Consider the following 13,893-nt stretch of genomic DNA (forward strand, 5'->3'; position numbering starts at 1 on the left):
GGGGTCAGAAACACAACAGATCAACAAGGAGACATACAACGTTGATTAGCTTTTTTTTAATTAACCCTCGGCTAGGAGGGAAGGAGAGAACGAGAACAGAAGGGAGAGAAAAAAAAAGTTGCAGGTCAAGGTCATCTGCTTCCTGGACAACCGAGAGATCTGGTGTTTCACAATTCAGGGACTGACAGCAGACAGCAAGAGCACGAGAGTGCCAGAGGAAGGAAAGGGGTCATGAACTCGCGGGAAACTTCCCAAACAAAACAGTTTCATGGCTTCATGGGGATGATGGCCATGAAACAGACAAGGCAGGACCCTGCAAGGTGCTACTTGAAGAAACCATCTCACACCCAAAAACACAGAAATAAATCAGAACAGGTCGCCGAGAAACAGAAAGGTATCATTCCTAGCCCCTTAATTCAGAAATCATCAAAAAATCCATCTTCCCAGCAGCTTAAAAAAAACGATTCTCTCAATTGATTAAAGACAAGTACACAACAGAGGAAGACAGATACCCAGAAACTGAAAAAATCCCATGTTGCAGAATATGCGAGAATTAAATGTGCATGGGGGGGGGGGATTTTTAATTTTAGTATGCTGGGCAAAATGGACTTTTCTTTGGCAATTCCTAAATTAGCTGTACCAGGAATAAACACTTTTAACAGATCTCGCTTGGAATGAAAAGAGATTTCATGTGCCCCACCAGTTACGACGCATACCCCCACAGGATCACAGCACTCCTCTTTGACTGTGGTGGTACAGGTCAGACCCCGAAATTCGCCCACACCTTCAAACAACACGGTTACAGAGGAAGTGTGCTTATTGACTTGCCCCCTTCCTGGGAAAATTTGGCGTTACTTTGTTTGGCATCCTGCACTGTGGATTGGAAACCATGCAAATTGCGATGCTCATTGGTCAAATTGGTCAAACACCTGTGAGACTGAAAGGAATGGTACCAGGCTTCCAGAAGGCTTTGTTACTGTACCCACTGTGTGTTTTGCTCTGCGTGCAACCAAAGAAGTCTATTTGGTTCAGCATGACAACATGAATAAGGTAGGGCGATAGACATTGATGTAAACCACTGACGGGAACAGAGATTTCATTTCCCAATCAAGCACATTTCCCAATCAAGCACAGAGGCCGTCAGGAGGATGAGAAAAAAGCAAGATAGCCTGCTCACACGCGGATGTCCATGCAGTTGAATCAGTGCTAATCTGATGCGCAAGAGCCTCTTTTTTTAATTAGCCAGAGATTGTCAAAGTTGAGCAAACACACCCCACAGCCCAACTAAAGTTAAAATAATTAAAAGGGGGCAGCCAACACCTCCTGACCTAAACACAGCTGAATCCACCTGGGCTATGGCTCACCTCTTCATTCCCATCCAAAAAAAGAAACTGCAAAATTGAAAAGCCACAACCACAAAAAAAGGGATTCTGCACTAAAAAATAAGTATGCAGGGCGGCAAGGAGCTGGAGGACCTCTACACGGAGTGATGATAAATCGAGCCGTCCGCCGAAGACGGAAAAAGACAGCAAGCATGCTACACAGCCAGGACATTGTAACATCATGGTGTGAAGAGGAGTGCAACTGGGCTCAGAAAAGATCGAAGGCTGCTTCTCTCTTTTCTGTGGCAGTTACAATGAGTCATACTTACAGCAACAGAGGCCCACTGCCATGCAAAACAGTGACTGGCAGGCATCTGACCGTTTGAGCGACAGCAGCCAACGAAGAACAAAAAATAAAATAAAAAAAAAGCAGAAGACAAAGCACCACCGGTCAATGTCGGAGCAGCCGATCGAGAAAACCTTGCTGTTTAACCATACAGGTCATACGCCATACGGTCACGAATGGCTCACGGAATGACACGGAAAGGAGGAAGAAATTAGAAGACAATGATTTTAGCTACACAGGTGAACACGCCTTTGGGGATTGGGGTGGGGGGGTTAAAAGCCCCTACAATGTCGAATCGGTTGGACTGGGTGAGGCTTTGAGAGGTGAAGAGACTTGTCTTCAAGAAAGTGACACTTCGACTGTGAATTCACCCCCACAGCCGTCTGCCTGGAAGGATCGAGCTAGAAAGCAGAGGGAGAGGAGCTCCGGATAAAGTTGGGAGCAGCAGCGATGTACGTTCGAGGTCCAGGACCACGTTCCCCGTCTCCGCGGCAGGTGTGAGCAGAGGCCACGTACACTGCAGAGCCCGTGACGCTGAGATGAACCGGCCCGCCAGCCAGAGGACAGGAGCAGAGGAACACCAGAGCAAAGACATGCTCTGCCGGGTGAGCGAACCGATTTCAAAGTGAAAGATAAACCTCATAGACTCACAGGTGAAAATGTCAGCTAAGATATTTTTATTTTTTAAGAAAAGGGTTGTTCTGGATAATGGCACACAGAAGCACCCAAGTGCTTCTCTAGGCATCCCAGATCTCCTGAACCTGTAGTCCTTCCAACCCGCTCCACTGCTGTGCTGCTACACGACCGGATTAACTGCGAGAATGACCCTGCTAATTATCAATTATTACTGATGCTGCAACATTCTGCACATGAGGAAGACTGGAAGGGCCAGAGGATGAGTAGCCCCGAGCCCATGTGTTATGTCATGATGGCACACCTCTGCCAGGATGCCCCTGCCCTGGAACAAAGCGTTTCCCTGCTGTTTGCAGCTGGCTGGGTCTTCGGGGCGACCGCGTGTGTGTGAGGCAGAGAGGGAGGAGGGGAGGGGGGAGGGGGGAGGGGGGAGGGCAGGAGGAAGGGTATGGCGGGACCGCCTCACCGTCGTCAAGCGCAGAGGCGCGTGGCTGCTGCAGACCTGCATCACCCGGTTCAGCGTCTCCAAAAACATGGTGCGCAGCTCCCCGGAGTAGCAGTACACCGCATCGATCTTCGGCCACCAGTCCAGGGGCGACTGGAGCACACAGCAAACAGCACGACGGCCAGGTAAACATAAAACAGACTGGAAGCAATTTGTTCATTTTACTCTGACAAGCAGGTGGGCTGCACTATGGGTGAGGCGTGCAGCCAGAGAACCCAGGGATGGGCTGCATTTACCAATTCCAAGTTGCTCGTTTACAGGGCTCAAGTGGCTGAACCAGCAAAAACACTCATCCAAGTCTGAACAACAACACAAGACAGTTCTTTTCTTTAAAAAAATTCTTATAACGGGGCCAGGATGATGCAGGCTAGGAGACAGATTGCAGTTAGGGCTTGACACTATATGGTTAGGATTATCACATTCTAGATATTTTCAATTTAGATGCACCTAGATCACATTTACAGTATCTGACCCGGGTTTATGTCCCCCAAAGCACGATTCAAGTTCCTCTCATGGCTTACTATCTCTGTACCAGTCAATCTTTCTATACTTTGCAGTAAACAGGACACATTGCAGCAGTGAAGTGGGAACCCAAAGATCTTCACTTGATAACTCAAGTGAAGGAAAATGGGTCACTGGGGCTCACCCTGCCTGCTGGCACTCCAATCAATCACCAGCAGAGCTCGGGGAAGCCAAGCTTGGCCTCTCCGTGTGCCTCCCTGCCCAGACAATAAGGAACAATGGAGGCAGCTAGCTGATGCCTGGGCTATTCATTGCCAGGAAGCAGCCTAGGCTAGCAGGTCATTCATGGTCAAACACCGCAAACTGGAAGGACAGTGCTCACTCACACGTGAGCCGGAGAGGCAGCTCCGTGACCGAACAAAAGGGAGCCAACATGAGTACCACTGTATAAATATCCAGACTGCCTCAGCAGTGGAGTACCAGCATATACCACCGGCATGGAAATGTTGCACCTAAAAAGTGGCTTTAAAATGGAGAGATCTTCCGTAGCTAAGGGCACATTTATAACAAAAGCTAGCATGTTTGCATTCCTCTTACTTCAGACAAATACTGACATGCCCGTGGCGCAAAACTCACATTGGTAATGATTCTGTGCAGGGAGTTCACCAGGACAAAGTGAAAGGTGGGCGGAGAGGTGGAGGCAAGGCAGACCTGAGAGAGAACAGGCAGACAAACAGCACAGAGGGAGAGCTCATTAGCGAAAACCGCAGAACACAGGCACACACAGTTCTGGCACAGAGCAACATCTTTCAAACTTCTTTCCCAAAGGCAACACAAAGCACATTTTTCGAAATAACAAGTGAAGTCACTTATGATGTCGTCAGTTTTATACTGTGTGTGGCACTCCACTTTGGTAGATCTTATTTTTGTTTGCATATGTTTATGCAAACATACACTACTGAGCAAATGTTTTTGACAACCAGTAGCTACACGGATGTTATCAATAATGTATGTAAATGCACTGCTAGTGTCTTCTACTGTAACAACCTTGACTACTACTCATACAGTCTAGCTTGAACCAAACCTGTTATTTAGTATCTTTAATTCACATTGATCGGAAGCTTCAAATCCCTGACCACAACAATGCAGCAAACAATCTGTGAGGAATATTAACAATGATACTAATTAATTCATGGCGCCTTTTCAGTCCTTTTAATTCCAAAGGATCTCGCAGTGCTTCAGACATAGGAGGGGACTGACATCATCCACCCCACCTGGGTGATGAGTGGCAGCTATTCTGAGCCAGCACTCCAGAGCACTTCAAGCAGAGAAGAACTGCTTCACCAAGTTAAGAATTCAACAGAAATTACTCCAGAGTTAGTACCCCTACTCTCTTCAAAAGTATGAAAACTTTAACCACCAAATGCTCAGGAATCAAGTTAGTCACTAGTCAATTTACCACATTCGCCAACGACTCAAACGTCAGGTTTTCATTAGCACTAACATCATTTGTTCCTCCCTACACATCCTTAAAGATAAAAGGCGACTTTTTGTACTTCAACATACAGCCGTATCAAGATTAAATAGTTTCAACAGCAAAATCGCTAAAGCGAATAGAAAACTGCCTTAGAACTACATTTCTGTATTAGGAAGGAAAACGTTTGACCCCCCCAAAAAATAGAAAAGACATTTGCTCAGCACTGTACATACAGTACATACACTTGTATTACTAGAAGGATTATTTGCCACTGCCAACGCCTAGACTGCCGTGTCTAGCACTACACTGTAATGACAAGGATCAGAGCTTCTCTTCCACCGCGGGGCGAGACCGACCTTAAAGTGCTGGTTGTTGTGGGGGTTTATGCGGAAACAGGAGACAAAGCAGTCGATCATGAGGTCAATGTCGGCGCTCTGGCTTCCCGCGCCCCGGGAGAACGGCTTGCCAGGGTTGAAGAGCAGGGCCTGGTGGGAAGAGGGCGCAAGGAGTGAAGGCGGGCATTCACATCTTCTGAGCCAACGCCAGGGGGCGGGGGTAATTCATCCACAGCTTCACCTTCATATTGCGTTAAATAACGGTGATGGGACATAAATCGCATTTATGGATCGTGGAACGCAAGCTGGCGCAACCCCGAGTTCAGCTTTAAAGTAGTATGACGCGACGGTTCTTCATATTCCGAATTGATGCCGCACTAGAGCCGAACGCACGGAGTGTGGAGAGACGTTCACGGTGCTCCGACGCAGTTTCTGAACAGAGGCCCGGCCTGAGACTGGGGTCAAGGGAGAGACACCCCGCTCTTCGCTTCTGCTTGGCGTCGGTCTGCACTGCCTCACGACCCCTTGTTCTCGAGGGCACGCTTCAAAACAGGTGCGGCATGCTTCCGCCTCGCTGCGCTGTAAACAAATTCCTCACAGCTGGGGCTGGAGCAGCTGGTGGGCTTTGAATCTGCAGAGCTGCCGGCATTAATTGTCAAGCTGCAAGGCAGTCTGCTGTGGGTAACCTTGAGACAGGCTCTCATGTCGCTCTTAACTGAAAAGATGTTTTGGCTACACGGGACGTATCTCAAAGAAGGTTGGTTTTTTTTTGCTAAATCTTTTGTGACGAGTTAAAATAAAACGAGAAAACGAAGGCTAAGTCACTGCAGGGCTGAACAGAAGGGGTTTGTGGGCGAATGCAACGAACTGCCGACTCGTGCTCTAGGTGCTGAGTCACGGAGGAGGCTCGGGAAGTTCAGAAATCAGGAAGAACACATGGGGTTCACCGATTCAGAAACTTGTGGAACAGCTGCATAAGCATGCCCAGGCCAGGATGTAGGTTTACCTTGAGGTCTACCACCATGGACTGGACCAGGAGGAAGATGACGGAGTGATCCTCCCAGTTGATGTAGGTAGAGGCCTTGCAGAGTTTGACACAGGCGATGGCAGCGCTCTCAGTCAGCTGCTTGCTGCCCCCATGGCCCGTCAGTGCCTTGCGTAGGTTATCCAGGAACAGTTTCTGCAATAAGGTCAGACACGGGTCATTGCGTATTACTCCAAAAGGAGCAAAAGGCTACCAACATGATCTTTCTTCTAGCTCGCTATGACTCTAGCACGTACTATTAGGATTGCACATCAGCAAAAGACAACACGTGTAATAATTTTGCATTAGGCAAATCAACAGTAAAGAGTACCAGTAAACCAATATTCATCATAAAAGCACTAGCACTTCCCTTATGATATCCCTTTCCAAATCATAAAGAACAGAGTATCTGAATAAGTCGTGATGTTAAAATCGTCACTTTCAAATCTTCATTCCAGACAGGCTGGGTGATGAACAGACCTGACCGAAAAACCCGCTCTCTCTCTCTCCTCCCACCCCCACCTTGTTGACTCTGTTTTCTTCCACCACGTCCTTGGAGATGTCCTGCGTGATCTCGGGACAGAGGACGAGGAGGATGATCTGCAGCGGCCACACCGCCGCCTTCCGCTTGGCGCTCTCCGCAAAGCTGTCCACCAGGTCGAACAGCTTCTCCGCACAGTCTGCGCAGGGCAGAGGGCAAAGGTCATGCAAAAAAACCCCAGCAAAGCTGCAGACTCTAGCGAAAGGATCCAATGACGCACGGACAGCACATAACATCCCCTAATCAATAGGGGAGATGGGACTATTGCCTGAATCTCCGACTCATCACTGACACTGTAAAAAAAACAACTTTTTTCCTGTTAGTGTCAGCTCCCCGTCTAAGACAAAAACAAAAGGAGATGTACAGAATTCAATGGATAAGCAGATAAAGAATGCACACTGTACAATTCTAATGCTTCGGTGCTCTGAGCGCACTACTCACTGTAACTGTCCCTTCTGCGCACACAGGTGATAAACGAGCCAATACCCACCCGCCATGTCGGTCTGTGGTCGCTGGTAAAGCATGGTGAACTCATCGGGGTAATTCTCCACCCAGTTCCAGAAGGCCTGATGGTGACCAAGACACAGACACTGGATCAGGGGAGGATGGCACTTAGAAATAGGAAAAGCACAGACTTGGCTCAAATCCACATCAGCTCAGAGGAGCAAAGGGGTCTGACTTGCCCCTTCTTGGACACAAGCAGCTCTGTAATAACGCTCCAGCCCTATAAAAGCAAGCAGCGTGGTGGACTCCCAAACCGATTAAGCCGTTAAGGCGCTTGCCGAGGCTGAGCCCTACGAGCGCGGGTTCGAGCACCGCTGAGAGGAGGGTGGGACTGGTCGGCCAGGGTTCTCCCGGCGCTCGGCGACCCCAGCGGCCCCCTTTCTTCCAATCAGTACTGGACGCCTGGCTGGAAGGGGGCGGGTCAGGGCACTTCCTTATTCCCCCCCGTGTGGGGTCCCTGGGTTTGTAGCTGAAGACATGCAAAACATACAACCAGCTGCTCCAAACCAGATGGGGAGTATGAAAATTAACTAGTGATTAAAAATTTATAAAAGTGTAATGTTTATGCAAACAAGAACAAAAACATATGCCCCTGCAGAATATCGAATTATATTCTGCCACCGTCGGGACATTAACAACATATTCGATTAAACAACCCATAAAGAAGTTTGATGGAGGTGGTTTTGAAACGAGTGATGAATGTATAAAAGGTTTGCTGTTTTCAGTACAAAAAACCCTTTTCATTGCTTTTTGACAGGAACTGAGACCCCGTTAAGAAGGTTTTCCTGTCTTTCTGCAGCAGATCAGATGAAAGCATGAATCACCACCACCAGGTGGCAGCGAAGACTCAAGTGGAAAGGATCCCCAACTCCAGTGCGCTGCCCCAGGCTTAGCTATCGGGATGGACAGACAGAAGACACCGACCTTTTCCAGGCTGTTGATGACACTCAGCTGTGCAGGTTTTTTCAAGGCTTTGAATTTGAACACTGTTTCTGGGGGAAGGGAAAAAAAATCAAAGTTAATAAATCGCACAGCTATTAGCTTTTACACTGAAGCAGTGCGTTTTCTGTCCATCGGGTGACCCACAACCCATAGAACTGCACACTAAAAGTTGGAAAAAACAAATCTAGCATGAACAGATTCCACTGCAGAAAATTTAATTCTTAACCTTTTTAATTGATCTGAGTCCTTCTGTAATTTTTCCCTACCTGCTGTGGGTACGTCCATGATGTTCAGAATAATTGTTAATTGCTGTGATCAAATTTGTTTAAGGTGCCCACACTGACGAGCACGATGAGATCTCAATATGAAATGATAATGTGAAATAACTGACTTGAGGGATCCTGGGTTTAGTTCATTTTGGAAGTGGGACTAAATCCAGTCAAAGACTAGAATAAGCCCAACAGTTTTCCTGTTAGGTAGAGGAGTCTGGGGGTCAGGCTAACCGCAGTACTGAAGGACAATGGGGAAACATGAGCACCTCCCTTGGGAGTTGTGCGATCCCACTTTTCAACCCTGCATGATACAAAGAGCTCTGCAGAACTGCGCATCACGTTAACACCACCCCCCAACCCAGGTGCCAGCTCCTTCACCTCTCAAGCCCCAGCTGTGATCAATTCAAGTACAAATCAGATTCTGAGCAGGGTTTGCCATACCTTGGAGCAGCCTTTTGAGTTTGGAGCAGTCCACATTGATATACTGTATGAGCTCAATGTCGTGCACGTCCACGTTGTCTTCAGAGCACACTGTGAGCTCCTGCAACCTGCACCCGAGAAGAGAAGGGAGTCAAATCTGCACACCTCCAAAAGTGAGACTTCCAGTGTGACTGCATCTCTGTTAGTGACCTCAAGCTGGGTCTTAAACATACGACAATGGGACACAGGTGATGAACAAGGCTTTTTTTAGCACACCTTGAACATTGTTCAGTAGCTGAGAGCAAGAGCTCAAAAAAGACCGCTATGCAATCCAGTGCTCACAAGAGGGTCAGATCAGGTCAAGGCAGACAGAAGCCCCTTCTGTGACTGACACTTCTAAACTGCTTCACGTGGACCAGTTCAGCGGATGCTGACTCTTGTATGACATTCTCTCTCCTCGTAGACATCAGCAGACATTTTGTTGGCACTCATTTATGTGGTATTGCTTTAAGAACAAAAGTTCAGATGTGTCCATCACAGACCCATGATTAATTGTAAACCAAGTTTAGCATTCTTCAGTTCAACCTGGTTCAGCTGTGTTGCCACTTTTAGAGACTGTGCTGCTTACTGTACCAGCTGCTCTTCATGTATTAATCAGTAATACCCACTTCCACCCTCTCTGCTTTTTCAATCATTAGTGCGTTTATATACAGTATATAAACCAATACCTACTCAAACACACTTTTCAAACCAAAACTGTGCTGTGTGCGCAGAAAAAACTGACTTCTGCTGGCGAATAATTCATAAACCTGAACAGTTAATGACTATATCAGATGTGATCTCCACACCGCCGCCCCAAAAAAAGCGCACACAAACCACTCCACAACCAAGACTCCTCTCTCTCTCCGGCCTGGGCCGCGCGGAAGAGGGCGCAATGAGAAAGTCTACCCCCCCCCCCATACCCGCCCCACAACCCCGCGCACAAAGCGGCCCTTTATGGAAGTAACTAGCGGAGCCGTGCGCGGGGATTAGGCAGGAGAGCGCACGGCCTGCAGCCAGATCCCTCATGCCGGCACTCCGTCTCTCTCCCAGCTGCTTCTCGGGGCAGGAAGTGGAGGGGGGGGAGTGGGGTCAGAAGGTCAGTAATGCTAGCTGCTGGCAGCTTGACCCCCCCCCCCACACACACACACACCTCAGGAGGACACAGAAGCAGAGCAGAGGCTCGAGCAAATAACCCCCTTCCTGCAGGAGCTTCGCCCACACCACTAGGACCTTCCTGAAGAAAGTTCTCTCTCCCTGAGCCAAGGCTGTGTCAACTGCTTTTCTCAACAAATAAAGAAGCACCATTGATAAAACGGAAGAAATCTGCCTAGTTCTAGCTCCCCAGCTGAGATGATCACCCAGCCAGCCTAGTGCTGAACGCTTTAAAGGAATAACGGATATCCCTGGTTCTAGTTCAGATGGTCTGAGGTGTCTAGACTATTTTCTTCTTGACAAAGAAAGGAGGCTGATGGAAGGATGAACCAGCCGGAAGGAGCTAAAAGCCTAGGAAACAAGGGCATCTATAATTCAAAGATCGAGCAGCAGGGAAAGCTGCAAGGCACAGGACAGGAATGGGGTCAGTGGGTGACAGAAGGGTGACATGGAAGGAGATTCTGGAGAGCAAGGGAGGTGCTCAATTTCACTTCACTGCCTCAGGGTGAAGTTTCAATAATAATTCCTTACACTTATATAGCGATTTTCTGGACATTCCACTGCAAGCACATTACAGGTAATGTACCACCGCCAGTGTCCAGCCCCACCTGGATGATGCGACGGCAGCCATAGTGCACCAGTATGCTCCCCACACACCAGCTCTCAGTGGGGAGGAGAGCAGAGTAATGAAGCCAGATTACAAGGAGACCATGACTGGCAATGACCAGGGTGAAATTTGTCAAGAAACAACCTGGGGTTTTTTAATGACCACAGAGAGTCAGGACCTGGGTATTACATCTCATCTGAAGGACGAAACCCTCCTACAGTATAGTGTCCCCGACACTATACTGGGGCATTAGGACCCACACAGACTGCAGCGTGAGCGCCCCCTCCTGGTCCCACTAACACCTCTTCCAGCAGCAACCTTAACTTCTCCCAGGAGGTCTCCCAGCCAGTTACTGGCCAGGCTCACACCTGCTGAGCTTCAGTGGTTTGCCAGTTGCGAGTTGCAGGCCGATATGGCTGCTGGCAATAGGTTTTAAGTGTATGTGAGGTTTCGTCATAGCTGGGGTACAAAATGCATCCCATCACCTCCATAGTCCCACCGTGCACATCAGGAATATTCCAGCAGGAATATTCCCACCCGTGTTTCTCTGCGACTCAGTCGGCGGGGACTGGGACACCTCGCAGCAGTGCCCGATGAGGGATTTCAGAAGGTGGAACGGCGGAGATGGGATGAGGCCCCGCACCCCCACCCACACCCATCTGCCCACGGACCCCGTTACCTCGTGGAGATGCGGCTGAAGACGGCGTTGAAGTTATTGCAGCTGAGCGAGAAGAGCACCCCGGAAGCAGAGCTGCGCAGCTCGGCGGCGTGCTGGTTCCCCTCGCGGTACGTGTGGATGAAATGGCAGATCTCCGGCAGCAGCTGCTTCACCAGCATGGTCTCATCCAGCCGCATGCAGTCCTTGGGTTGCTATGGGGGGGGAGGCAGAGACGGCCGCACGTTACGGCAAAGGCATTTACTGCGAGCTTGGCCGGGACGCCAAGTATCAGCAAAAACGTGACAGCCGCCCAGTTTTTAAGGGCAAAAGGCGTGCCTTTCACGCCTGCAGTACGAGCCGGTTCAGCGGAAAACACAAAGGCTGCCCCTTTCGGACGGATTTGTGTCATGGCTGACAGAGGCTGCAAGGAATGAAGGACTTTATCAGGCTGAGGAATGAATGACTAAACAAAAGCGAAAGAAATGAAGACTTTAGCTCAAGGTCAGTGGAGCTGAAATCCTGTTGTTCATCTGTGGCAAATCCCCCTGTGGTAGGTATTAATGCTTAATTAAGCCTTTCCAACTCTTACGTTAATTAAATGAATTTTAGGAGCCTAAGAAATGTTTGGCCATTTGGGATCAATCTCCACTATAACTTCCGTCAAAACATGTGCCTCACACAACTGGCTAACAGCTCCATCTCTTAGCCGAGCACGATGCCAGAAAAACGACAACATATGTGCCTCTCAAAAAAACTAAAACTAGAATAAATGATTGAAATTTCCAATAGCCCCTGCATCTGAAGGTGCTGCGTGTCCGATATGATCTGAAAGAGACTTGCGTGTAGCGTCAAAGAAAAGCCCCTGTATCGTTACGGTTAACCAGTGACTTAGTTCTCCGCTTTCCACTGGCATCAAACAAGGAATCGGAGTGAACAAGAAAACCAGCAAGCCACTGCAGTGGCTGAAAAACTAAACCAAAATGGGCAAAAAAACAGAAATAAGCAAGTAAGACGTTGCAGAATGTAGAAGATTTGTTAAAGTCATAAGCAGCTGCACTCCATCTGAGGGCATGCATTAATGAAAAATCTATACAGGAAACCCAAAGCAATCCCATTGGAGGCTGTGAAAATGCTAACTCAAGTCAAGGAAACACCTGCTAAAGTCATCTTCTGTAGTCGGTAGCTGTTGCATTTGGTTTAGAGGGGGACTAAAAAAATAAAACTGTGAATTTTGAACAGCATTAACACAATCCTCTCCAAACACAAAGTCCAGCACAGAGACAGTACAGCCAGCATAGGATTCAAAAGGCTGCTGCTCAGCTATGAAGTGACTGTGAGATAAAGACAGTTCAGTTTAAAGTGAGTTCAATATCTGTCCATCTGCAGGTTGTACCTTTTATTTTACAGGCTAGAACATGTCAAATGAAATCTCAAAAACATCAGCATTCACTAACTAAAGCACACAGGTATCTATTCCTAAAATGCATAGTAACTGGAAAAAGGAATGTGAAACATGTTTTACATGTTTAAAAACTAATGTTTCTCTTCTTGGATATGCTCAAATTTGGCTTGTATTTGCTCATTTGTGGTTGTGCAGTATAATCTCTGGGTTAGGATCATGAAACACAGGGGGATTGTGTCTAAGTGTGTGAGCAGCACAATTTAGAAATGAGCACATACCTCATCAGAGATCATCTTGGCTAATGATAGCAGTCACCTGCACTGAAGCAAAGGCTTATCTTGAGAAGAAGTGAACTATATAGGAAGATCTCATGGTCGTAGCATATGGTTCTATTTCGATAAACACTGACAATGTTTTATCACCTAAATGCAACAAAACATTCTCATTTTAATATTGTACTCTAATTTTAAACATCCTTTTCATCCTAATGGTCTCGTCTACTCTTGAGTGCTACAATTCAGGTTCCTGCGTATTGCCAAGCTTTTTTGTAATTTGGGAGGGACTTTTATTCAAAGAAGCGAAAAATTGCACTAATTTATACAGCTGGGCCTCACACAGAAGTAAGGTAAGTGAAGTACCTCACTCAGAGCTCTAACAGCAATGATCCACCTGGGATTTTTAACCCACAACCTTCCAGTTACAAGCAGAGGACTAACCACTCCTCCATAATAACACATGACACATTTTTTTAAATTAAAAGAAACTTAGAAAAGTGGAAAAAAAAATATGTAGGCATGGAAAAAACCAAACTGTCCTGCAAAGCAAGTTCCTTACCCCTGCCAGGCATTTCTCCAGTGTGTCCAGTATAATGAGCTGTGAGAGGTAGAGATTCTTCTCTGCAGCTTCTCCAAATATCCGCTGGGAAGAAATCAGAGAACAGGTTAAATCAGTGGAGCCCTCAACAAAACCACAGCTGCCATGAGTGGCACCAAAGACGAAGACGACCCAATGCGTCCTGCAATTCCAAACGCTCAATTAACTGAACTGCCCAGGGTCTTTTGGGGGTGTAGTAAGGTAGCACATAATCCAGAGAACTGATTCTCTACAATTGTATGCCAGTCGTGTCCAGGAGTTTCAGATATAATATGGATATGAATCCAGCACAAGTCTATATGGGAGCCTGATAGTTTGCCCTTTGTATCTCAAGGCATCTAAGCAGTGGAAAACACATCCAGGATTGTCTGATATG

General features: G+C 47.5%; 1 protein-coding gene across 9 annotated transcripts in view; it reads right to left on the reverse strand.

Annotated features, from left to right (window-relative positions):
* Positions 1–13,893, reverse strand: part of nf1a (neurofibromin 1a) — a 103,041-nt gene that overhangs the window by 74,315 nt on the left and 14,833 nt on the right. For all 9 annotated transcript variants that reach the window (XM_069184495.1, XM_069184498.1, XM_069184494.1 and 6 more), the window contains exons 3-12: positions 13,479–13,562; positions 11,264–11,454; positions 8,805–8,911; positions 8,074–8,141; positions 7,136–7,211; positions 6,627–6,784; positions 6,087–6,260; positions 5,102–5,230; positions 3,905–3,979; positions 2,768–2,899 (exon numbers count right to left, since the gene is read on the reverse strand). In XM_069184495.1, the coding sequence (XP_069040596.1) occupies positions 2,768–2,899; positions 3,905–3,979; positions 5,102–5,230; positions 6,087–6,260; positions 6,627–6,784; positions 7,136–7,211; positions 8,074–8,141; positions 8,805–8,911; positions 11,264–11,454; positions 13,479–13,562 (1,194 nt within the window). The remainder of the gene's footprint in view (positions 1–2,767; positions 2,900–3,904; positions 3,980–5,101; positions 5,231–6,086; positions 6,261–6,626; positions 6,785–7,135; positions 7,212–8,073; positions 8,142–8,804; positions 8,912–11,263; positions 11,455–13,478; positions 13,563–13,893) is intronic.

This window comes from Lepisosteus oculatus, chromosome 26, assembly GCF_040954835.1.
Source record: "Lepisosteus oculatus isolate fLepOcu1 chromosome 26, fLepOcu1.hap2, whole genome shotgun sequence".
In the NCBI taxonomy this organism is placed as follows: domain Eukaryota; kingdom Metazoa; phylum Chordata; class Actinopteri; order Semionotiformes; family Lepisosteidae; genus Lepisosteus; species Lepisosteus oculatus.